Here is a 24,741-nt window from a genome sequence, read left to right as displayed (position 1 = left end):
GCTCTGTGCTGACAGCAGAGAGCCCGACGCAGGGCTCGAACTCACGAACCGTGAGATCATGACCTGAGCCAAAGTCGGACTCTTAACCGACCGAACCGCCTGGGTACCCCTGTTGCTCTGTATCTTACTGCCTCAAGCCAGTGAAGGAAACCCCATCAGGTGCAGGCACCCTGGGGCCTGGGGCCCACTATGAGTGGTCATAACAGACTTGACCTTCATCAGCCCAACGGAGAGCTCAAAGGCTGTGGGCACAGCTATTCTTTATAGCGCCACTCACGTGTGCTAGGCAGAACATGACCCCAGACCGGCAAGAGAAAGGGGGCTGTCACCTGGCCAGGAGAGGGGAAGGCCAGAGCAGGCTAGGAATGGGAGCCGGGGGAGTCTCCAAGCTGGATTCCCAGACCGGGCTGCACTCCCAAGCGCAGCACCCTACCTGCCTTTCAGGCCCGCAAGGCCCAGGCTCGAGCCTATGCCTTGCAGCCGGTGTCAGCCCCAGTGTCATGCCCTCAAGGTCACTATCGCTCCTCCCATGCAGTCTGAAACTGTGACTGCCACCTGTGAGTAGTGTGACCACCGGCCAGTCACCTACCATCCTGAGCCTTAATCTGCCCGCTTGGACTTACTACTTCTCCCCCTGAGGGTTAAATGATGCAGGTTCCGAGCACCTAGCTGCAGCTGTGCGGGCGAACTGATCCAGTAATTAAAGCCACGGTCACTGTTGTCTTCCACCCACCCTCAGCAGGTGGCTCTCGGCAAGGACCTGGCCCAGGGCATCCTGACCCCACTGGCCGCTCTCCCGCTACAGATTGAGCGGACTGACCCCTGGGACACCCATGGGAGTCCGTCTCGGACAAGCACCAGAGTCCACACTGGGCCAGTGACCGGCTGTGGGGGCTGGTATGGTGCCGCAGAGGGATGGCCGGCATCCACCTGATACAAAGCCTAGAGAGTGCAGGCAAAGGTTTCTTCTCCTTCCCCACCAGGTGCCCACCAACACCAGGCCCTGACTCACCGGGGTGGCCCCCAGCCCCTCCCCCAGCCTCCCCCAGCCCCCACGCTTGTGGGGCAGAGTAGTATGAACTGTGGCTGAGTCCCACGAGTATACTGTAAGGCCAAGGGCGGACAGTAACACGGATGGAGCGAGCATCAGACGGCAGGCACTTGGCCCAGCTCACACAGGCCCAGCGTGCCAGGTGCACTGAGCTGTCTGTATTTTACTTCTCCCCGCCAGCCTCACGGTCACCTCTGCCTGTGTCTGCCTCTGCCCTGTGCTGAGGGGCTCTGCTCACCACCTCCCCCCTCTACATCACATACATCAACCCCCCAGGAAGTCGTGCGTGTGAACTCCCAAGTCACAAGCATATGCGGCAATCCTGAGAGGGGAGCCAGGGTCCTGGTGCAGAATCACGTGGACAGGAGAAATTCTCTCCCTTCTCTCCTACCTGCTCTGGGCATAGCAAGAACTCTCAAGAGAGCAGGGTCTCCAGCCCCATCCCAGGCATGCGCCGTGAGAATAGCCACATTTGATTTCAAACCGAGGTTGGGGCGCCTGAGCAGCTCAGTCAGTGGGCATCCGACTCCTGATTTCGGCTCAGGTCCTGATCTCATGGTTCATGGAATCGAGCCCCACGCCCAGCTCTGTGCTGACAGCTCAGGGCCTGCTTGGGATTCTCTCTCCCTCTCTCTCTCTGCCCTACCCCCCACCCCCGCCTCTGTCTCAAAATAAACAAACGTTTTTTTAAAAGGCGAGGTTAACAAGCCCACTTCAAAGGGTCAGGGGTTGTGGGGATTCAGTGGGAAACTGCTCTGCCAGCTCTGGAGGCCTTGGGCAGCACTAGCTGGCTGCTGCCCCTTGGCTCCTCCTGCTGGTCAGCAGGTGCCCTGCCACGGTCACTGCCAGCCACGGCTCCAGGGGGCCGTGTGTCCTCACAAGACCATACGCACACGCAGGCACACACAAGGGCACAACCCTTCCCTGGCCCCAGGATGTAGATTCTGACTCATTCCCCCAGTAACGAGAATGAGCCACCCAAAATCTCCCACTCTCTCTAGGCATTAACTCAGTGATCGAAGATCACAGGTGCTCAAGAGATCATAGTGACCGAGGCCCATCTGCAGCCACATACCTGAGGAGCTCTGGTCGAGACTGAGAAAACCAGTGTGCCCAGAGTCAGGTCACCGTGGGGGCCCAACTGTACAGAGCCCAAGTGAGTCTGGGTTAGGGTCGAGCTAAGGCCAAGTCAGGGGGTTGGGGTACATGGGCCAGAATTAACCAACACAGCCCCAGGTTAGGGTCAGTGTGGGCTGGGTTCATGAAGCGTGTAAGGGGACAAGCCAGTGTATGGTCACCTCTGGGAGCCAGTATGCCACCCAGCGAAACACGACCCTGAGGGGCTGGACCCGGTCCTGGCATTGCATGAGCACTGCCTCTCTATTCACAACAGTCCAGGCAGTGCTTAACTATTGGGAACTCCTTGTGGGAGTCAGGAGGCCTTGGAGATGCCCCACGGCAGACCCCAGGGAACACCTCTTCTGCGCACGCTCCACCCCCAGGTATCAGGGCAGCCCCTGCAGACCCTACCCACACAGACAGATACACCCAGAGTCCCACGGAGCCCGGCGCATGCGCACATGTGTGAATGTGAACACACGCTACAGCGGGCCCAGGGCCGCACGGTCCAGCACCCTGGAGCCTCCTCAGGATAATTATTTATTATTCATAGTCATCAGCATCTTCATTAATTATTCATATGATCCTTAATTATTATCCTTAACAATAAGAGCAGTAAATAGCAGAAAAGTCCTTGAGGTGCCTAAGGCCCAGGGCCGGGTGCCTCCGGGCAGTTAGACCAGCTAATGCCCCCAGGGCAGTGGGGAGACCACAGACCCCCGTCCACTGCCCGGCCCTGTCCCTGCCCCTGCCCCTCCTATTGGGGCCCAGGGGACTGCAGGAAGAGATGGGCCCAAGGGCTGGGGGAGGGGGCTGTGCCTTCATGTTCCTCTCCCCTTTCTTGGCCAGGGCCTCCCGGGCAGGGCCTCTGAGGGGAGGGGCCCAGGCAGTGCGCTGAACCCTGGGTGAGCCACGTGTCCACAATGGGCAGCCCCACTAACTGCCCGGGTCTGAGCCATGTCTGTGCAGGGGCTGGGAGGTGAGGGCCCCCAGCTGGCCCGGCAGGGAGAGGCGTCGAGTGGGGCCGTCTTGGGGGAGCTCTGGGGTCCCCGGGGGGAGCTCCTCCAACGCCATGAACTGGGAAACCTGCAGAGAGAACACAGTGTGAGCAGACGAGGAGCCTGTGGAAGGGGAGTGTGGGGACGGAGGGGGCTTTCGGGTGAATAGAGAGGAGGGTCAAACGACAGAGAGCGTCAGGAGAATTCGGTGACAGAGGACTGGGGAACAGAAGAGGGCTCAACGGGACAAGGTCAAGGGCCGAGCCACACAGAGCGGGACCTGGAGCACAACAAGCAAGCGCTGAGGTTGGAAGAAGAGAAATGCACTCGCAGTGGGCAGGAGCCAAAGCGGGCAGCCGGGAGCCCTGGGAGTGGCCCCTGACACAGGGGGAGCCCAAGGCTGCAGCCACTCCCCTCTTCCCCCCAGGGAACATGGCAGACGAATCCAAACCCAACCCAGAATAAGGGGCCCTGAGTTGGGACAGGAAAAGAAACAAGGCTCCTTCCTCCAATCTAGAAGGAACTCAGGGACCTAGAAGCAGAGGCAGGCTGGCGGCCAGGCCCCGGAAGGCCAGGGAGAGTGCCAGGGCAGGCGGGAGGGGTTTGTGGATGCTGACGAGCATGCTGTGAGAGCTCCGCGGGGGAGGCCGTGAAGGGAGACTGGCACATTTGCTGACGTGGGCCCTGGTGTCTGCAAACAGGAGCAGGCAGCATATGGGAGGGGGAGCGGATGCCAGAGGAAGGGGGGAGCAGATCCCAGGCCACCTCTGGGAGCCAGAAGAACCCCCTTCTTGGGGCCCAGACGCACACAAGTCCACTCAGGAGAGGACGAAGGGCAACAGAGGCCCACTCCCGCGGGAGGGGAGAGATGCGGGCCAGAGCGCCACGTTGGGGCTCGGCCAAGGCCATCGAGACAACCCTGCAGAGTGGCTACCGTGAGAGCCACGGGTGGGCAGCGGAGCCAGAGCCGAGCAGTGGCTGGTCACAGCAGGGACCCCGTGCCGGGGGTGGACTGGCACGCAGCACCCACCACCAGGCCTCGGAGACCCCTCCTGGCCATGACACAGTCCCCCTGAGTAGATCTAGCCGTTTAGGTGGCCCCTCTCAGCCCGCTGGTTTCCTTTGTCCTGCTGTTTGGGGGCTTTGGTTTGGGGGCTCTCCCGCCTCGCCCTGTGCCTGCAGCTCCCGAGGCAGTCCTCCTCCAAAAGTCCAGTCCAGGACGAGGGCAGAAACAGGGGTGGGAGGAAGCTGAGGCCCCGCGTTTCAGGAAAAGGACGGCAAAGCAGGTTTGAGCGGGCCGGGGGCAGAAAAGGCAGGGGCTGGGGTGCCTTGAGCAGGCAGAGGGCTCTGGAACTTACCTGAGAAAGCGAGTCCAGGGTGAGGGTGGGGATGGGGCTGACGGGCAGCAGAGAGGAGGTGGAGGGGGGGCCGGGCCCCGGGGTGGTCACAGCACTGTAAGCAGGTGGGACCAGCGTCATCTGCCTCTGCAGCAGCTGCAGGACACTGGCCATGTCTGCACTCAGCCGGGTCTCCAGCCTGGGGCAAGAAGGAGGAGGATGCTCTGGCTCTCGGGGATGCGGAGACACCAAGTGATTTCGGAAGCACCTTACGGACCAGCCAGCTGGTCCACCCCAGGCTCCCTCTCCGTTCTATGTGTGCGGTCCCTCTCTCAGCACTGAACGGGAGGAGGGGGTCAGGGTGTGGCCCACACGGACAAGCCCACAGGGAGCAGACATCCTCCTTTCAGGCTATAATGCTACCAGAAACCCACAGATCTCACGCGCGCGCGCGCGCGCACACACACACACACACACACAGGCCCCGCCCCCTCGACACACAGAGCCGCCCTCACCTGTTGAGCTGCCTCTGAAGGGCATCCAGCCTGCTCTCCACATCGCCCCGGGGCCGCCGGCTGGGGCTGGACAGGGGGATGTTCAGGAGGCTGGGGGTGGGGGCAGGGCAGCGAGGCAGCTCCTGGTACTGGCGGCCCCGACTGTCCCCCCAGAAGCTGAAGATGTTGGACACTCCTGAGAAGGCGCCTGGAGCCAGAGAACTGGGTTGAGGCCAGGTCAGATGCCACGCCCCACCCACCTGAGCCGGGCCCTCACCCTACCTGACAGCGGGTTACAAGTGTCACTGCTCTTCTCCCCTTCCTCCGTCAGCGGCTCCCCACCCGGCGGCTCTCCGGGGGGCCTGGGGCTGGAGAAGGGCACCAGGCGGAGGGGGCTGGAGCTGCGGCCTGGACCCTCATCCTCACTGCTCTCAGGGCTGGAGGGGCCGCTGGATGGGCTCTCCCCCCACGGTCCCCCTGGCCGGCCCCGGCTACTCGGCCCTGCCCCCGCCCGGCCCGGCCCCAAGGCCGACACCTCCCCTGGCTGTTCCGGGTCTGTGGGAAACAGAGAACGGGCCTCAGAGAAGGCAGGAGGCACGGAAGGGGAGAGGAGGGGAGGGGACCGAGTAGGCCTGGGAGAGGCCTGCGCCAGGACGTCCTGGTCTGTCCCCGGTTGTTTCCTCCGCTCTTCTTACCCCCGGCCCCCTCCAACCCCGCCCCCCCACCACCACCCACGCTCAAGCGGAATGAGAACCCCCGGGGGGCGGGACCAGGTCGACTCGGACCGCTGACTGCTGGGCGGGGCTCTCTGGGACCCCCTGCGCTGGCCCCCTCGCCCTCCTTTGTCTTTCTCTTCTGCCCTCATGAGTTCAAGGCAGCGCCAAGCCGCCAGCCGCTTGAGGCCCAAAGAAGCTTAGGTCGGCACCCAGGAGGGTGGAAGAGGGCTTCCCGGAGGAGGTGCCAGTTCAAGTGGGCATTAAAGGGAAGTGGACAGCGTTGGGGCAGTAGGGACGAGAGAATGGGGAACACTGAAGGTAGGGGCACGAGAGTCTGCAGAGCTACGTGCAGTTACCGCCCGCCCCCGCGCCCCCCCCCGCGCCCCGCCCCCCTCCCCTGGACCCTGCCCCCCCCCCCGCCCCGCCCCCGCCTCACCCTTGTCGGTGCGCCGGCGGAAGGACAGCTTGCGCCTGCGTTGCCTGTTGAAGCCGCCCTCCAGCTCCGCGCTGCCGGGAGACCCAGGGATCATGTTGGTCTAGAACCAAAAGCGGTGTCAGGGCCCTTCCACGCCCACCTGCCCTGCCAGGGTCAGCCCCAACCCCCTCGTTAACGTAGAGAACGTGGAGCCCGGAGCACCCGCCGTGAGGAAGCTTTCCCCGCACAGATGCTCTGCTCCACCAAGAGAGCTGAGGCCGGGCCTTTGACCTCCTCCAGCTCCGATACCGTTTGACAGGCAGGGAAACAGGCCCAGCGAGGTCACCCCAGTCGGGGGCAGCCACCAGGGTACAGCCTCCTCAGGGCAGCCCACTCACGTCCCGCAGGTTGAAGGTGATTTCCAGGCTGGACCAGAAGTGGTCCGAGAACTCGGGGTACATGTCCAGCACCTCCAGTAGGTCATCCCGGTGGATCTTGTGCAGGTCGCAGTAGGTGAGGGCCCGCACGTCCCCATTGGACTTGCCGGGCCGAGCATACAGGTTTAAAGGCTCTCCAAAGATGTCATTCTTCCCTGTAGGAGGACACCAAGAGTAGGGGCTCAGCCCCTGCGCAGCAGTACAGGGAAAAGGCATCTGTCTTCCCGGCATTCTCAGCCTGGGCTGGGGGCTGGAGGCTGGGGGCCTCCCCTTGGGCTGGCCACCCACCCACCAGCCCCAGCCCCCAGAGCCAGGGAGGGACTAGCCAGCCCCATCTCCCCGCTGCTCCCCAAAGCAGGATTTGTTCAGCATGGCCATCAGTGCCGTGGGGGCATAGAGGGCTTGGACCTCCTTGCCTTCCAACAACTGGAACCGGCCAGCGGGACCAGCCTGGATATACCCCTCTCTGCCCATGGCCCTGGCTTCCTTGGGTTCTAAGTCCACTTTTACCCCCTCCAAACCCTATGCCCCAAACACCATCCTGGCCAATCACTGCACCCTCATAAACAGGGCCCTTCAAGCTATAGGTCATAACACAGCAGCGAAACAAGACCAGCATTTTTGTTTACCAAAAGAAAATAGGATAGCAAAGCTGATCACAGCACAGAAAACACCAGAATGTATCACACGCACTAAAGCTAAGTGTTACATAGTGAAACTTGGGTTGTCTGTTGTGTTCGGGCTGTTTGTGGAGTGAGTATAGGTGTTGACTGAACTGAGAAATAAAAATCTAAAATGGCCCCCTGTGATGCATCCGCCCTGAGGCACATGGCCAAGGGAAGGACAGGCAGAGGACAGGAAGCCCCCTGCCCAGGCACAACTGGGAGGGAAGGAGGGGTGAGACTCCCTTTGCTTTGAAGATGGTGAGGGCTGGGCTGGGCTGTATCACCTGAGGCCGCAGGGAACTGAGTAAATTTCCTTAGTAAAATCAGATGCATAACCTCCCTCCACTGCCCACTTTGGAGTATCTGGATTTGGTCCTGCTTTCAGGAAGCAAGAGCGTCGCTGCCTGTGGGGAGAGCCTGTAGGGAACAGAGTCTAAGAACCCTCAGAGTTCAGCAGCCCCGCCCCACGTGGGGCTCCTCTCCACTGCCCCCCCCGTGGAGGGTCTAAGCTTAGGTGAATTACTTGCAGGCAGGAGTGGGTCCACGGCCCCAACAACTGTGTCCTGGGAGCTCTCCAGGCCTCCACCTAGCACCCGGTCCCCCGCACCTAGCCCCGTACCCAGGATGGCCACGACAACGTCGCCCCGCAGGATCTCAATGGAGCCCCGGGAGATGAAGTAGAGGGCGGTGAGCAGGTCCCCAGCATGCACCAGCGTGTCCCCTGGCGGTGCATGTGTCGTCTTGAACTTCATGGCCAGGGCCCTCAGGCAGCCCTTGGTGGCTGCTCGGAAAGGCTTGCAGTGCTGTAGCAGCGAGCGGTTCAGGTGCAGACAGATGTCTGCCTGCAGGCACTCGGGGAAGCCTTTCAGCACCTGGGGGCGTTGGGCTGGCTCAGCACGCTGTCTTCAGGCACCGCACCCCCCACCCCGAGACCCTGAGAGGAGCATCAGAGAGTCCACCCCTTCTAGCTGGGCGCCCTTGCTCGCCCTCCGGGAACGATGCTTCCCTGCTCTCAGCCTCCATTCTCTAGTGTAAAGTGTAGAGACCAGCTCCTGCCTGGGGCTGTTGTAAGGATTAAATGCTTTGCCTGTACGGAAGGGCCTGGTTGGGCCTGCCCCACAGTGAGAGTTCTCCCAGTACACGAGCTCCGCTATCAAAAGCAGAACGTACTTCTCAGGGTCCTTCTAGGCACTAGCACCGTGACCGCCTAAACCAAAGAACGTGATGCCGTTAGACGTGCTCACTGCATCCAGGGAAGTCTCACTGTGACCCTGCTCCCTCCAGCCCACCACCAGCGAAGCCGAGCGGCCTCACCGCGTTCATATCGATGCCGTTGGTGTAGGACCAGGCGTGCTGGAAATACTCCTCGAGACGCTGGCGGAGGGGGTTGGGGATTTGGTGGAAGCGGATGAACTCCCGCACCCGTAGCATCTGCGTGTGGTAGCGGGCAGTGCCGGAGTACAGCCGCTGGATGATGGCTGACACGTTGCCGAAGATGCTGGCGTACATGAGGGCTGGGGGCGGGGGTAAGTGGGGACATCAGCATCCGAGGGACCCCGCCCGCCCCTCCACCGGGTCGACGACACACGCAGTCACATCTCAGTGGAAGCACGCACGAGAGACGCACAAACACAGAAGCCCAGGTCCACGTGCCCTTGGGCTCTGCCTTGAGTCTCCGCCTGGTGTCCCAGCCCCCACACATGCTCTGCTGGTGGTCTCAGGGCTTCCCCGCCCCAGCCCTGCTCTGGCCCATCTCGGGCTCTTTCCAGACTCCGGGCCACCCCGCCCCCGAGGATACACTCACAGCCAATGAGCATGACACAGATGGAGAAGATCTTCTCCGAGTTGGTGTTGGGGGAGACGTTGCCGAAGCCCACGCTGGTGAGGCTGCTGAAGGTGAAGTAGAGGGCTGTGACGTACTTGTCCTTGATGGAGGGGCCTCCCAGGCCACTGCTGTTGTAGGGCTTGCCGATCTGGTCGCCCAGGTTGTGCAGCCAGCCGATGCGGGAGTCCACGTGTGGCTGCTCCATGTTGCCGATGGCGTACCAGATGCAGGCCAGCCAGTGCGCAATGAGCGCGAAAGTGCACATGAGCAGGAAGAGCACGGCCGCCCCGTACTCCGAGTAGCGGTCCAGCTTCCTCGCCACACGCACCAGCCGCAGCAGCCGCGCTGTCTTCAGCAGCCCGATCAGCTGCGGGGGGGGGGGGGGGGGGGGGGACAGACGTTCAGACGTTCAGTGTGGGAACAAGTGAGGAGGGAGGGGGCACTGGAAGTAAAATCCCCAAAGACTTCCTCCCAGGACCTCCTAATAATGGAAGCTCCCATTCCCTAAGCCCTGCACAGAGTCCCATTAATCTTTGTCCTAGCTTTGTGACAAAAGGGCTCATCTTTGTGACAGAGGGGCTCATGGTCCCCCCGGTGAGAATGGGGCTCTGGAAGATACAACACCCACCCTTAGGCGCCCGCCTAGAACCCCCATGAGTTCCCAGGCCACTTCTGTGTGATTAGAACATGGCGGCCTCTTTGGATGGACTAAGACAAAAAGGCGGCCTCTCTGGCCCTCTGCCTGGGGAGTGGCTCACCTGGAGAGGGACAGTGGCCAAGGGGCATCTACCCCCTGTACCCCCTCACCTTCTCTCCTTTTCCAGGTGCCCTCCCGGCCTCGGCCTCCCTGCCCACTTACCTCCTCAGAGCCAGAGCCAAAGATGAGCAGGTCGAAGGGGATGGCGGCCACCATGTCGATGAGGAACCAGCCCTTGAAGTAGTGGACGGCAATGCGGCCGGGATGGCTGACCACCTCCTCATTGGCATTCACGTACGTGGTGCGGAAGTTGATGAGGATGTCCACGATGAACATGATGTCCACAATGAAGTCCACCACGGCCAGCGGCTGGCAGGCGTAGCCACAGTCAGGGGCCGTGGAGCCCTCTTCCGTCTCCTTCAGCAGGAAGGCGGCCGAGTAAGGTGTGAAGACGGCCGTGTAGATAACCAGCAGCAGGATGAGCCAGTCCCACACGGCCTTGAAGGGGCTGTAGTGCAGGATGGTCCAGCGGTGGATCCGCGGCGCCTGCAGCTTATACTCTGGCAGCACATCAGCCCCCAGGGACAGGACCTGGACCGGTAGGGAGGGTGGGAGGGCAGAGGTGAGGAGACGATGTCCCACTGGAGTCCGGGGCAGGGGAGGGCGTGAGATCTCCAGGGTGGGAGCAGATGACATCTCTGCTGGGCCTCCAGGGAAGAGACCAAGCAGGGTAAGGGGGAGAGCCGACAAGCTTCAGTCGGAATGCCCATCCCTTAGCCACGTGGCCACAGTCAGTGACCACCTCGTGACCCAGGTGCTCCACTTCCCCATGGGGCACGCGGACCTGCTGTCTGGATACCTGAATTCGGAGCACCATGCAGTGATACCCAGACATGCTACTCCCCACCAGCTATGCGCACCCATAGCTATGGTTAGAACTCTACTGCGTGACCTTGCCCACTGCCCCCAGACACCACATATACAACACACACACACACACACACGCACGCACGCACGCACGCACGCATCACTCCCCAGACCCAGGGCAGCCCTCAAGCTCTGCCTTCCCACACACCTACAAAGGCCCACGGAAGACCTAACACAGCCATACTCATGCCCACGCGTACACAGAAGGACACACACACAGGCAAATGTTCAGAAGTGTCACACCCAGTCCTGCACAGGCTCACCTCACATCCTGTCCTCTCAGAGGCAGGCCTGCCATCCACACCAGGTGGCAGCAGCCGTGTCATTCTCTTCCCAAGCCAAACTAGGAAGGACTGAGGCCAGCCTTCCCACAATGGGCCAGGAGCCTGTCTGTCCCCCGTTGCCCCCTCCTGCCCCCGAGAATCCTCTCTTACAGACATCCGACTCAACCCAAGAGCCCCCCCCCCAACTAGGCCCTCCAGCCTTGGCCCTGCCAACCCTAGGGAGCCAAACCCAAGGCCTCAGCCAGCCCCTTGAGAACCAAGGTTACTGGCCCTGTTCCAAGAAGCACTGAGTGCTGGGGCCCCACATCCTCAGGCCTCTGGGCTGGGGACAGTTGGGGTGGATGGAACCCCCAAAGATTCCCATTCATACTCAAGCTGGGGATCCCCTGGACCCACCATCACCAGACGGGCTGTTTGGAGACCATCTCCTTAGAGGAAGTAACTGGAAGGTAAGATGGGCCATGGGTTAGGGGTTTGGCCACCCTAAAGTAGATATGGGCAGCTCCAGAGATGTATGATGTGGGCAGGGGGGAGCAGCTGGGGGCTGGGGGACGGTAAGAAGCATGTGTCTTGCCCTGCCTTCAGCCCTAGCTGCTTTGCTCCTTAAGGCAGAGAGCATGAAGCAGTGGCCTTTCATTGGTCACATGAGGATTGAAAAAATGGAACCAGCCAGGGCTCCCACAGACAACGGGTGGAAGAAGGTGCCTGCCCCTGGATGGGGCTCATCCCCAAGCCTCAGAGGCCAACAGCAGTGACCCTACCCCCACCCCAGAGTCCACACAGAGCAAGGCCCAGTGCACAACCGCACACACACAGGGCAAGCCTGGGACTCACGGCCTGGACCCACACCTTACAGGGGCCTGGCCTTGCTCTGCAACCACCAGCTTACCATACGGCCTTGGGCCAGGCATGTAACCCCCCTTGACTCGTGGTCCCACAGAATACTGAAGCTTATTTAAGCCAAATCCCAGGTCCTCACCTGTGGGTGAGCTTCTTCCCACCCACACCTGCTCCCCTGCTGGGAGGAGCCCAGGAGCCAAAGCAGAGTCAGGTGCAGGTGGTGGGTGGGATTCTCAGCCTCACTCCTAAGGCGCCTCCCACTGCCCTGAGCCTGCTCCAGGCTGACAGAAGCCCCTGGGGGCAGAGAGGTGACTCCCAGGAGGTGCCTACAGAATCATCAACCTGGGGGAAGACAGCACAGCCACCAGCACCTCAGGCTGCCAGGGAAGAGGTGATCCAGGTGGTTGAGTTCCGGTTGCCCTCACTGCCATCCAGTGGCCTCTGACCCTCATCCTCCTCAGACCCTTGAAGCAGCCCAAGCCTCCCTCCCCCACCTCAGGGCCCACCCCGGCACACAGTGGGGAGCATTAGAGCCCCAGGGCCAGGCCGCGCCGGTGTCCCACCGTGCTCCTCTCCTCCTCCTCCCCCTTTGCCCACCGTCATCGTCTCTGGGCACCCATCTCATTCCTCTTCTCCCTCTGCTCCTTTTGCATTTGGAGTCAGGACTGTGGGCCAGGGAAGCCATGGCAGAGGGAAAGCCCTGGCAAGAGAAGCACTGTCCACCCGGGCACAGCCGGTCTGGAGGAGAGCGAGCAAGGGGCCAGCGGTGGGCTGAGCAGAGCAGCAGCCCCCACGGCTCCCCCGAACCATCCTGCTTCTCAGAAGCCCTCTTCCGGCCCGGCCCCGGAGCCAGAGCCTTCCAGGCCGCACCCAAATTGCCACCTCGCCACCGCCTGCCTCAGTGCCCCGGCCCAGGGAAGGGGGGGAGTGGCTGGGGGGGGGGGGGGGAGGGTCACCTACCTCCTGGGCCACCAGGCTGGAGATGCGCACGGCCCGCCTCACCCGGCCTTTCTGGGCCCTGGGCTGCAGAGCCCCTGTCCCGCTCGCCTTCCCTGCTGGGGCCGCCATGGAGGACTTGGCTCCCCCCAGCCTGCCTGCCCTGGAGCCCGAGGGCCTGGCCAGCGCCCCACCTGCGCCCCAGCAGCAGTCCCAGCCCAGGCTGCGCCCCAGAGGCTGGCGGCCTGGCGCCCAGGGCCGTCTCTGGCATGAAGCCAGGGTCGCTGGGGCTGGGCCCCAGGGCTGGGGTCACCCTGGCAGTGAGTGTGGACAGCAGCCTGCCTGGCTCGGGCCGCCCATGGCCCCCCGGTGCGGGGCCCCCCGCTGCCAACGTGCTGCGCCCTGCCCGCCCGCCAGCCCAGCAGCAGCTCCGCGGTCGGAACCTCGGCTCCTCGGCCGGCCCCTCCTCCCAGGCCCCCACCCCCACCCCCGCCACACTGGGCTCCCCCGCCCTGCCTGGGCTGGCCAGCGGCCCCCTCCCCCGCGGCCCGATCCAGGGCTCCTGCTGCAGCCGCTCCCGCAGCCCGCGCCCCTCCCCCTCCCCCCGGCAGCCAGGCCTGTCACCGCAGATTAATGGTCTCCCCGACACCCCCGCCCCTCCGGTCCAGTGCCCAGCCAGCCAGACTCAGACCGACACCCAGAGATGGAGAGACCGCCCGGTGACAGGCAAAGCCAGGAACACACACACGCACGCTGCCACATATAGACCAAAAGCACAGACCACAACACGACAGGCACAGGCTGCGGGCGCAGGAGCAGGGCAGACAACAGGGGCTCCAGGTGGGAACGAGAGGCAGAGGCAGGAGGGGGAGAGGGGCAGGCAACCAGATATGGGGCCTGGGGTGAGGGGGAACATTCTGGAGTCAAGGCCAAGGGGCTGGAGACCTGGCAGGGACCCAGAGAGCCAGAGGCAGCGGGAGCAGGGCCAGGAGGAGGGCCGAGGAGGCTGGCAGCGACAACAGCGGGCGAAAGGGGGCAGCTCCCTCTCTCGGGCCAACTCAAGGAGCTGCCGAGGAAGGCATAGGAGGGGGCAACAGAGACTGGGGCTCAGCAGGTGTGGCCCAGGAGCCCCCACCATCCCGGGCTCGTCACCTACTGCAGGCATCCCCACTCAGGACCCTCTCCCCACCCCCAAGGCCAGAATATGAAGGAGTTGGCATGGACCAGGCGGTGGGGGGTGGTACCAGCAACCTTGCTACCGGGGGACCAGGAGACCAGGCTGGTCCTGCCACTGGACGGTCTTGGGCAGTGCCCCCAAAGGCTGGTGGTCTTTTCTGGGACTTAATCCCTCTGTATCAGGGCACCCACCATCATACCCTCCCCTCCCCTGTCCCGTGGTTTGGGGACAGGGATGCATACCTCCAAGCCGTTCAAGCCCTAGCACGGGACCCCCCCCCACCTCCCTCTAGCTTATCACGTCGGCCTAGAAGAATCAAGACCCCTGACCTTGACCTCCGTGGCCCCTTCTCATTTGAAGTCTCTTGTAAGTTTGCCCCTAGCCCACCCCATACCTCCTTCACCACACCCAGTGAGCAGACCCCATCGCGCCCCTGTGGCTGCCTTCTCCAGCCCACCTTGTCTCAACTGCCTTGTCCTTCCCGTGCCCCATCAACCTGTTCTCTGTATCTGCCCTATCCCAAGGTCCCTTCCCTTCCTCTCTCTTTTCCTCCCCTTCTTTCCCCTCCCCTCTTCTCCCCTCCTCTCCCCTGAAGTCTCTCCTCCTCATGACCTCTCAGACTTGTCTCTCACCCCAGCTCTGCAATCCCCCACCCCCACTCCCAGCCAGGGGGTCTGCCCACCCTCCAGAGGCCCTCACGGACCAGGCCCCTCCACCACCCCCCTTTGACCACAGCCCACTCCCACCCCCTCCAAGCTCCTCCAGGGTGAGAGGAGAGCCAGGGAGCTAGGCACATACCTGGGTGACCTTCTCAGTAACATTGTGGGTCCTCTCCTTTATCTTGGGTGCTATGATCTCCCGGTCACTGGTGGGTGAAGCCAAGAAGGGGTCCCCCTTGAGGTCCACAAAGTTGAGGGTGATTTGGGGAATCTTGCTAATGGTACGGTAGCGCACGAGGTCGGAATCTGATGTGGAGTTAAGCAGGCCGCTGCGCAGGGGGTGCATGGCCCCTGGAGTGGAGGGGAGAGCCAGGTCAGGGTGGCAGGCAGGGGTGCATGGCCCCCGGAGTGGAGGGGAGAGCCGGGTCAGGGTGGCAGGCCGGGTGTGGACTAGGCCGTGGGGTACAGTGAGTCAGTGAGGCCAACTCAGGAGACAGGCAGTCACTGAGAACAAGGCCAGAGTCCTTGCCACTGTAAGGAAGCATGCCATGGCACAGCTGTGAGGTGATGGAGGAAGATGGTCCTCCGTAAACGTCTGTTCAGTGGGCCTTGGGCACCCGCCCAAGGGCCAGATGGTAGCTGGGACCCAGAAGCCTCTCCTGCCCTTCACACTCCCCATGGCCACCCCTGCTCCGGGCCATCCTGGGAGAGCGAGCTCCACCAGCCAGCAAAGGCTCTGCCAGTGGAAGAATGTAATGGGATGAATGGACATTTAATGGAGTAAAAGGCCACTTAATGGGATTAAGTAAGTGCTTAATGGGATTTCCATCTCCCAGGCGCACAGGACCAGGCTGAGAGGGAGGAAGCTGAGGGCCCCGAACGGGGCAGGCCCGGCGGGTGCTGAGGCCCTCACCGGTGCTGGCGTGGCGCGGCGGCGGGGGCAGCCCGGCGCGCATGGCCTCGATGTCGTCAGCGGAGGAGGCGCGGCGCACGCTGGCGCAGCTCTCCCGGGAGCGCGTCCGGGCCAGGCTGCAGCTGGAGCCGGAGGCGTCGGGGTTGAGGCTGTGTGCCCGGGGTGAGGGGTGCGTGTCGGGCGCGCAGGCAGGCGGTGAGCTGGGGCCCACCAGCGCGCGCCGCTCCTCCGCTGGCCCCAGCCCTGCCACGTGGTTGTCCATGGCCGTCACCTCGTCCAGGGCCAGCGACTCGCGGCTGGGCGCCGCCGGCGTCAGGTCCACGTCCACCACCACGGCCCCCGGGGCGCCCGCGCCGCCTCCGCCGCCGCCAGGCCGCACCGATGACTCCCTGGCCGTCAAGGCCAGCAGCGCGGGCAGCTTCAGGCGGAAGGTCTTGGCTCGGCCTGCGGGGAGAAGAGAGGCGGGTGGCCACGGGGGATGGGGGGGGGGGGGGTAGGGCAGCCGGGAGGCCTGGGAGCTGGCGCCACCGAGGGGAGGGAGGTGGGGAGCCCCAGGCAGCCGGCACACCTTCACCCCCACTCCCGCTGCACAGAACTCAAGTCTCAAACAGCTTGCGGCATAGGATCTTATCTAAGGCTCTGACAATAATAAACTACCGTTTCTTGAGCCTCACAGGTCACAGTGGGCTCCACATACACTTTGCCTGACTCTCACAATGCCGGTGGGTATCATTATCCCCCGTTTAGACTTGAGGAAATTTAGGCATCCGTGAGTTGTGCAACTCACAAGTAAACAGCAGAGCCTGCATTTGCATGGAGGAGCGATGCCTTCCGGCCATGCCCCGCCATCCTGCAGACAGTACCTGCAGAACAGGTAAAGCCAGGGTTATTAACACTGCCTTCCCAGCGCTTCAGAAGCCAAGAGGTGGAATCTTTTGCCAGGGGGAAAAATTAAAATGAAACCCAAAAAGGACATCATGGAGAAGGGGGGGAGCCTTTGTGTTACGGGAGCACGAGGTGAGGCCTCTGTGTCTCCAGCCATGGTGAGCATTCCCTTCAAATCCTCAGTCAGCCAAGGCCAGGGCAGGGAGCTGGCCAGTCCAGGATCAAGGCCCAGGGGGCAGAAGCGACACAGAGAGGGAGTTGAATCCCTGAGAGACAGGGCCCTTCTGATGAGCAGGAGAGCTGCTCCAAGATGGTCAAGGCCATGTGGGAAGGGTGAATCCCTCATTCCTGGGGCTGAAGAGAGGACCACTCCCAGGAGACACTGTGGTAGGAACCCAAGCAGGTAAGGCTAGGAAACCAGGTACGTCCTGTCCCAAAGACCTGTGAATCTGGGCTCAGTCTGTCACCCCAGCCCTGTCTGTCCATCCTGAGCCAGATGGGCCTAGGCCAGATCCTTGGTGTTCTTTCCCCAACCTCTGAAAGGGACACCCCAACACCACTTCCTGCAGAGCACTGACCTTGGGTAACCTCAAGGCCTCAGGAAAGGGACCTGAGAGTATGGTTACACTTACCCGGGGCCAACCAGCTGGTGGGGGGTCCACGGTGATTGGTGTCATGGGCCGGGGACCCCACCACGTCCTTTTCCATCACCACCTCGAAGTTGAGGATAAACATGATGACAGTTCCATCTTCATTCTTTACGGGCACCACGTCCACCAGGCACAGGAAGCAGCTCCCTGCAGAGTGGAGGACGTGGCCACTGTGACCCCAGGGCCCCTCAGGTGGGCACAGCAGAGCTGGACCCAAAGGGGCCAGTCCATGCCTCCCCCACGGCCCTCAGCCACATTTCCCGGCCCGTCCTCTCCAGTGTCTCCTGCACCGACCCCTCCTTCTGCCCTGGGCCTGCCATCCTGAGCTCCCTCCCTCGATCTGTCCACTCCAGCTCACTGCTGCTTTTAAAATTTTTTTTTTAACATTTATTTATTTTTGAGAGACAGAGAGAGACAGAGCGTGAGTGGGGGAGGCAGAGTGAGAGAGGGGGACACAGAATCCGAAGCAGGCTCCAGGCTCTGAGCTGTCAGCACAGAGCCCCACGCGGGGCTCGAACCCATGAACCGTGAGATTACGACTCGAGCCGAAATCGGACGCTTAACTGACTGAGCCACCCAGGCGCCCCGTGCTCGCCGCTTCTTGTGGAGCCCTCTCTCTGTCTCCCTCCCTATCCTCTCGATGTATCCTTGCCTTCCCTCGCCCAAGGCAGCCCGGCACAGCAGGTGAGCCCTCAGACTTCAGGCCCAGGATCTCTGCATCCAGCTTCCAGTTGTTTTGTTTTGTTTTGTTTTATCTTTAATTATGTAGCCTCCTTGTGCCTCATTTTCCTCACCTATGAAATGGGAATGATAGTAATTCCTTTCTCATGAGTTATAAAGAGGAAGTAAGTCAACACGTGCCGAACACGGTAAGGGACTAACAGGTACTCTGACTCTGCTCTCCCTACATGAGTCCCCAAGTGCTATGCCGACCCACAAGCTGCGTTCACCAGTCGAGGGCAAGAGTTTCAAAACCATTACGGCAATGTGGGGTTCCCACAACGTCCACACGTGTGATTTTGTAGTTCACAAAGGGGCTGGTCTATGACATGTAGACATAAAGGAAAGTAACCCTTTGGCAGAGAGTTGAGAAGCGTGGCCTCCAGACCTTTCCTCTCTGTCTCTCATTGTTCTCTCTGTCCCTTGACTTTTGTTTTCCCCTCCCAATCTCTGTCTCTCTGCCCACCAGAGCCCCTACACCAGGTGAGGTCAGTGCACCAGGCCCAGCGTACCCAGTCCTCCTCTGCTCCTTGTCCAGGGCACCACCCCTCACCCTTCTCTCTCTTCATTTCTGAGAGTGACCACTCTCAGCCTCTGAGGCCCAGCTCAGAACTCCCACCCACAGGAAGCGATCCTGGATGAAACAGGAAGGCGCGTAAACACTCTGTTCCTCCTTCTTTATGGACCCAACAGGGACCAGACGCGTTCCTCATCTTCCTCTCGTTCTGGGTCAAACTTCTTTCCTTGCCTTGGCTCCCCCGTGATCATCTGTCTTCTCTGAACTGCAGGGGCCTACCTAACTCCCCACGGTAGGTTGTCCCCTCTGAAGGGCCTAGCACCTAAAACAATGCACCAGAGAGCAGGCCCCAGGCCCGCAGCAGGTGTGAGGGATGGGGGAGTGCTGATGGTGAGGGTGAGGTCAGGAAGGAGGAGGGTGGAGAGGAAGTGTGGGTGGTGAACTGAGTCGAGGAAGAAGCCAACAAACTTGCCCCCCCACCCCACCCCACCCCCACCCCCGCAGCCTCCAGACTTGGACTTGGGCTAGTGCTAGATGCCTGCCAACAAGGCCCTGAGGGCTGAGCCTCCAGCAGGCCAGGTACAAAGGGCCTAAGTCCTGGGAGATGCTCCCTGTGTGGAGAGGACTTGTTGGGGACAAGGCTGGGAGAGGGAGGCAGATCAGCACTCCTGACACCGTGCTCTGAAACCAACCAGAACAGGACAGCACTGGGATGGGGGGGGGGGGGGGGGGGGCGGGGAGAGCTGGGCCAGGGGAAGTGCTGGCCAGGAATTCTCCGCACCCCACCCCGAAGTCCTTCCACTCACCGCATCCTTGCCCTCACGGCTCAGCCTGGGAGACCTGAGCTGAGGGCTCTGTCTGGGTCTCCCTCCAGCAGCTGTCCCCTGACCCCTGGCCTCTGACATGGCCTGGCTGAAGCCCCACTGCGGTGTCACGAGCCGCAGGGGGCCGGGCCCAGCTGGAGACCGTTTGGCACCCAGGCAGCCCGGCTAGAGTTTATGCCCTAATATGGTGATGGCCGGCGGCCTGAACAGGGACTGGTCCTCATCAGGACTAAGGAGAGGCCAGAGACCAGGAAACCTGAGCCCTCAAGACCCCCAACACCCATCCCTGGGACCCCAGTAATCCAGGCCCCTGATTCTCATTCCTCGGTTCCTCCGGGCACACTCGTCTCAGAGAAGTCCAAAGTCTGAAATGGAGATGAGCCCAACCCTTCGAGAATGGCCTGGGGATTCTGCCCCCAACACAGAGCCTCGGGAGTCTGAACCCAAGGCCTCAATACCCCACGCCCACTCAGTTCAGGCTTCTCTGCAAGAGAGGCAGCCAGAACTGCATGCTGTCACTCAGGTAGCCCAGGACTGTGGCATCCCAAATCGCCACCCCACCGTCTGTCGGGCCGCTGAAACTCCAGATAGAAGCCCCTTTGCAGTACAGAGCCGCTCCCCACTCTAGACAGACATCGACAGACATCGACATGTAGAGCCCCCTTGGCCCTCTCCCTTGGTCGACATTCAAGGAATTTTTCCTTTCAAATAACCCTGTCAAAGCCCTGGTTATTCCAAAAATGTGAACTGGAGCCCTGCCTGAGGGCTGCAGGGATGAGGGTGAGGAGGGAGGCTCCAGCTGCTATTTTCAAGGGGACAGGGAAGGAAGGAAAGCTAGTGGCCCCAAGTCAGCCAGGGCTCTCTGAGGCTGGGTCTCCCACGGGCTGTCAGGCCGCCCATTCCCCAGCTCTTCCGCCAGATCTGCCAGCGACCCCCATCCCATCACTGGCTGGGATTATGGCGAGTGTGCGTCCCTCAGGGCAGCTGAGGCTCAGACAGGTCAAGGGCTGGGCCCAGGGACAGCCCGAGCAAATTGCAGCCTGTGGGTGGTGGGGCTCTGACCTTCACACAACTTCCCAGCAAAGAAATGCAGAGAGTCCACGGCTCAGCTGCCTCCAGGGCTGGCACTGCACACACAGAAGGGCACCTCACCCTCCCCTAGACCCACTCCTACCTACCCCTGGACCCTGCACTTCGCTCCTCCCCCGCTTCCAACCTTGCCCTGCCCCCAGGGCAGCTCCCCCTGGAGCAGAGGCTGACTTGGGCCCAGAGCCGGGCCAGGCTGCAGTTCCGTGGAAAGCCACTCTGTGGCAGGCACGGCCAACTCTCCCGAGGCCACCAGCGCGGAGCGCTCCGGGAAGGGACAGCCTGGAGGGGAGCAGCAGGAACCCCACACTGCCCACAGAAAGGCTGTGAGGTTCCCCAGTGCCAAGGAGTGGGGGGGGGGGGGTTGCAGGGGTTGCAGGCTGTGAGGTCAGCTGGCCTTTGCTCACTGCTCCAGGATGACTTTGGGCAAATCACCTACCCTCCTGGAGCCTCAGGGTGCTCATGGGTAACACGGGGGGGGGAAGGGGTTCACGCCCACCCCGCAGGGCTTGAGGGATGAATGAATATCCCATTCACCACCACCACACCACCACCACACCCCCCACAACCCCCAGCCCCAGCTGAAGATACTTGACTGCTGGGTGTCCAGCCTTTGCCTACTTCCCGGAGCTCGGGGCACCCCGGGCCCTGTGGGGATGGACACAATGAAAGCAGAGGCCACGGCTGATTAATAGCCATACACTGACAGGTTCCTCTGTGCCTCGGATCCTAATAGCCAACAGAGGTCATGCAGCTGATGGCAGGTCACTGAGGAGGGGAGAAGGGACAGGCAGGGGGCGGGGTCCTGGGGGAGAATCAGGCCTGAACACATTCCAAGTTCAGCAGGTACAGCCCCTCCCGCCCCCCTGCTGTCTTCCACCAAAACACATCGCCCGGCCCACTTTCATCTGGTGCCAACCACACCCAACCGCGCAGCCAGAGGCAGGGTCCCTGCCCGGCACCCCAACCCAGCCAGGGACCTGGGACCCCACCCACAGTCCCAAACTGCATCTCCCACCTCTGGGCACCCCTGGCCTTGGCTGGGCTCCAGGCAGAAGCCATACTCAGCTTCAACAGGGACAGGCCTTATCTTTCAGGGCAGCCCCCAGCAGGCAGAGAAAGGGAGGGCTGAGGTGACCCGGAGTGTCCTTGGGCAAGCCCCTCAGGTCAGAGTCCCCAGATGCTCATCCGTAAATGAGATGTCATCACTGCTCCTTTGAACGTGTCTCTTCATTCCCCCACGAACATTCACTGAGCACCCACATGATGTACTGGGGGCACCATGCACAGGACAGCCTGGCACCTGGCCTCACTGAGCCAAGGAGTCAAAAGGACCCCATTTCAGAGCCCAGCGTGAGGTAGAGGAAGAGAGAGTAACGCAGGCTGAGGGAAGAGCCTACAGGACTGAGCTGACCTGCCCCAGTCAGCTGGAGAACTGGGCAATTGCTGTGTGGCTGCAGGCAGGCCACCCACCTCTCTGGACTTCAGTCTCCCTGTAAGTACTGCAGGGACAAGTGATTCCTGCCCTGGGTGCCAGATGAAATGACAGATGGCCTTGTGGAAGCATCCAGAGCTCTAACGAGGCAGGGTGCCGGGTCCCTGCAGGGAAGGTGACCTCGGGGAGGCAGCCATCCTCACCCGGATCACCTCCCTGCCTGGCTCTCGGCAGGAGGAGCTGGGCCCAAAGTCACACTGAGGGCAGGAGGCTGGGGCTCCAGTCCTCCCTGTCCGCCCCCAGGCAGAGAGGCTGTCTCTGTCGGCGGCAGCCCAGGGCTGTGCAGTGTCAGGTTATATTTAGCCTGGTGGCGGCGACAGGAAGGTGCAGCAGGAACTGCTCCTGGCCAGGGGCCACCGTGTCGCTAACACCGCTCTCATGGGCAGCTGGGGGCCCAGGGAAGGCCAGGGATATTGCGGGCTCAGGGGACAGAATAGGGAACCCTGAGAGGTCAGCCAGTGAGTGGGGGGGGGGGGGGGTCCTCTGCCCCTGACTCCCTCCAGGAGCTGAGCCATGATCGTGGGAAGCCATGATCCAGCCCCCGACTCACTCAGAAAGACCATCTCCCATCTCCAGACAGACGCCTCCACCAGCCTGACACCTTCCCAGGGATTTATAGGGTCATTTATAGGGCCCTCTGGGGCCCTCTGTGCTGCGAGCCAGACTACCACCCCTCCCCCACAAACCCATTGCACGGCCAGCCTGTGCCACCTTTCCCCAGGGACAATGCAACAGCCTCAGGAGAAGAGTTCTTTCTAGACAAGCCCTGGGTCCAAGCCCCATCCACCTCCAGGGACACAGCCACGTGTCTATGTAATCTGGAAGCCACGACCTTGCCCTGCCCCCAGGAGCCTTGGGAAGGTGAAACAAGGCCATGTTCACGTGGGGAAGGCTGCTCTCCAGTTCCGTTCTCATTCCCCTCCTCCAAGCTTTCCCTTCCCCCTCCTACTTCCTGGAGTCTGCCCCCCCTTGGAATCCTCCGGAATCCCTGATCCCAACCACCTCAGACCTTTCAGCCCGCCCTCCCGGGTGGGCCTCCCAGCCTGCCGGGTCCCAGGTGCTCCCTCAGAGCCCCTTCAGGGCACCCCAGCTTCACCTGGTACTCCAACTCCACAGCCCCCACCCCTCCTCCTGCCAGCTCCTGCCATCCCTCCAGGACCTGCAGGACTCCCCTCTACAAAGAAGTTACTGACTGCTCCATCTGGCCCACATGATATGTCTCTTTGAGAATTTCTAACACTATATCCCTAATGTAGGAGGTAATTGTGCACTGGCTTCTGGGGTGAGCTTCCTTCTTTCCCCCCTACCCAAGCTGGAGCCCTGAGGCCAGGGCTGGGCTGGTTTCACAGGAAGTGCTGGGCAAGCAGGTGTCCAAGGACTGGTCGTCAGGGTGGTGACCTGCACTTAGGTGGGTGCAGACAGGGCCATCCCCCCTCCCATCTAAACTCCCTTTCAGATCCCGGGGGGCCAACTGGCCTTTCATGATAGAATTTGCCCATTTCAAACCCGTGCTGAGTCGAGACAGTTGTTGGAACCACCATGAGAATCAAGGTGTCTTTTCTTGAAGTGCTATTAAATCTAATCAACAGCGTGGAACATAAAGGCCGGCAGCCCAGGAACCAGGGCAGGGGACCAGAGCAAGAGCCGCAAAGGCACGGAGTTTCTGAGCCTCAGACCCCTACCAGTGCTCTTTCCTGTGACTCCCGCACAGCCTGCCACTGGGCAGCGAGGGCAAACAGCCACAGTCCACCAGGAAACAACCTGGGGTCCCTACCTGCCTCCAACTGTCTGCAAGCCCCAGAACTACATGCCCACCTTAGCTCCCAGCATACCCCAGAGAGCCAGGGGATGCCTTGAGAACACCCACCCCAATTCCAGCACTCTCATCGATCGCCCAGGTGGCCACAGCTTCTTAATCATTAAAGCAAGAGCCGTATTCCCTCCAGGACTCTCCCAGTTCACAGGACGCTGGGACGCTCCAAAGAACAAATGCAGGTACAAATGCAGACACCCGTAAAGCCTCCTGAGGAGTCAGATGGACCTCTGACCATCAAAACACATGGCAATGACCCAAACAAAGACATAGAAAACCGGCATTGTCTGCAGATGATAGGATCATCTCCCCACGGAACCAACAAAATCAACAGAGAAACAATTAGAACTAATAAGAAAGCAAGCTCAATGAGGCTGCCAGATGCAAGGTCAGCCCCAAAATGGACAGTATTTCTCTCCACCAGCACAAAACTATTAGAACAGGTAGTCAAAAACAAGGTCTCTTTCCTAATAGCAACAAAAACTATAAAGTAACTAGGAATTGATCAAAAATGCACAAGACCTCTGTGGGGAGGCGGGGGCAGCGGGGGGGGGGGGGGGGCGGGTACTTAAAACTAATCAAGAGTACAGAAACAATCTGATAAATGGAGAGATAGTCCAGCCTCTCGGATGGGACAGATATTATACAGATGTCAATTCTCCCCCAAATTGATCTGTAAAACTAATCTAATTCCAATCAAGATTCTAGTATGGGTTTTCTTTCCAGGAACTCGAGAAACTTTCTCTAAAGTTCATAAAGAAGAAGAGAGGTCCACAAATACCCGAGTCAATCTTTAAAAAGAAGAAGAAAGACGGAATATGCGCCTTTCCAGATACTAAGACATACTAAATGCCACAGTTGTTTTAGTGTGGTTTTGATGCAAGAAGAGACAAATAAATGTTTGGAACAGAACAGGGAGCTCCAAGACAGACCCATGGATAGATGGGAAATTAGCTTACGATCAAGGTGGCCCCACGAATGCTGGAAAAGAACAGGCTGTTTACTAGGTGTGTGGGGAAAATTGGCTCACTACACGGAAAATAATATAACTTGATCCCCACTTGACACCACAGAGGGAGGCTCAGGATGGATGAAAGCCAACCGAGAGAGGTAAAACAATTAAATTAATAGAAGAAAATGGAGCCCTCTGCAACCTCAGGGTGGTGAACAATTTCTTAAACAAAACTTCAAAAGCACAAACAAAGCTAAAAGTCAGTTAATTTGTATCAACACAAAGTGTCTTTGTTGGATAAAGTTGAGA

At 60.8% G+C, this 24,741-nt stretch overlaps 1 protein-coding gene across 5 annotated transcripts in view; it reads right to left on the bottom strand.

Annotated features, from left to right (window-relative positions):
* Positions 1–2,697: 2,697 nt before the first annotated feature.
* The window catches only part of KCNH2 (potassium voltage-gated channel subfamily H member 2), a 32,222-nt gene continuing 10,178 nt past the window's right edge, over positions 2,698–24,741 (bottom strand). For 2 of the 5 annotated variants that reach the window (XM_027051188.2, XM_053217869.1), the window contains exons 3-15: positions 17,008–17,172; positions 15,491–15,934; positions 14,717–14,928; positions 9,917–10,345; positions 9,037–9,424; positions 8,547–8,746; positions 7,852–8,104; positions 6,529–6,722; positions 6,152–6,251; positions 5,282–5,554; positions 5,021–5,207; positions 4,527–4,704; positions 2,698–3,256 (exon numbers count right to left, since the gene is read on the bottom strand). In XM_027051188.2, the coding sequence (XP_026906989.1) occupies positions 3,107–3,256; positions 4,527–4,704; positions 5,021–5,207; positions 5,282–5,554; positions 6,152–6,251; positions 6,529–6,722; positions 7,852–8,104; positions 8,547–8,746; positions 9,037–9,424; positions 9,917–10,345; positions 14,717–14,928; positions 15,491–15,934; positions 17,008–17,172 (3,173 nt within the window). In that variant the 3' untranslated portion in view covers positions 2,698–3,106. Of the gene's footprint in view, positions 3,257–4,526; positions 4,705–5,020; positions 5,208–5,281; positions 5,555–6,151; positions 6,252–6,528; positions 6,723–7,851; positions 8,105–8,546; positions 8,747–9,036; positions 9,425–9,916; positions 10,346–12,765; positions 13,175–14,716; positions 14,929–15,490; positions 15,935–17,007; positions 17,173–24,741 lie in introns of those variants that run through there. The other 3 variants (XM_027051189.2, XM_027051190.2, XM_027051191.2) reach the window with 3 other exon arrangements.

This window comes from Acinonyx jubatus, chromosome A2 (genome assembly GCF_027475565.1).
Source record: "Acinonyx jubatus isolate Ajub_Pintada_27869175 chromosome A2, VMU_Ajub_asm_v1.0, whole genome shotgun sequence".
Lineage (NCBI taxonomy): Eukaryota > Metazoa > Chordata > Mammalia > Carnivora > Felidae > Acinonyx > Acinonyx jubatus.
The sequence above is the reverse complement of the archived record's forward strand: the minus strand, read 5'-3'. Positions and strand labels throughout refer to the sequence as shown.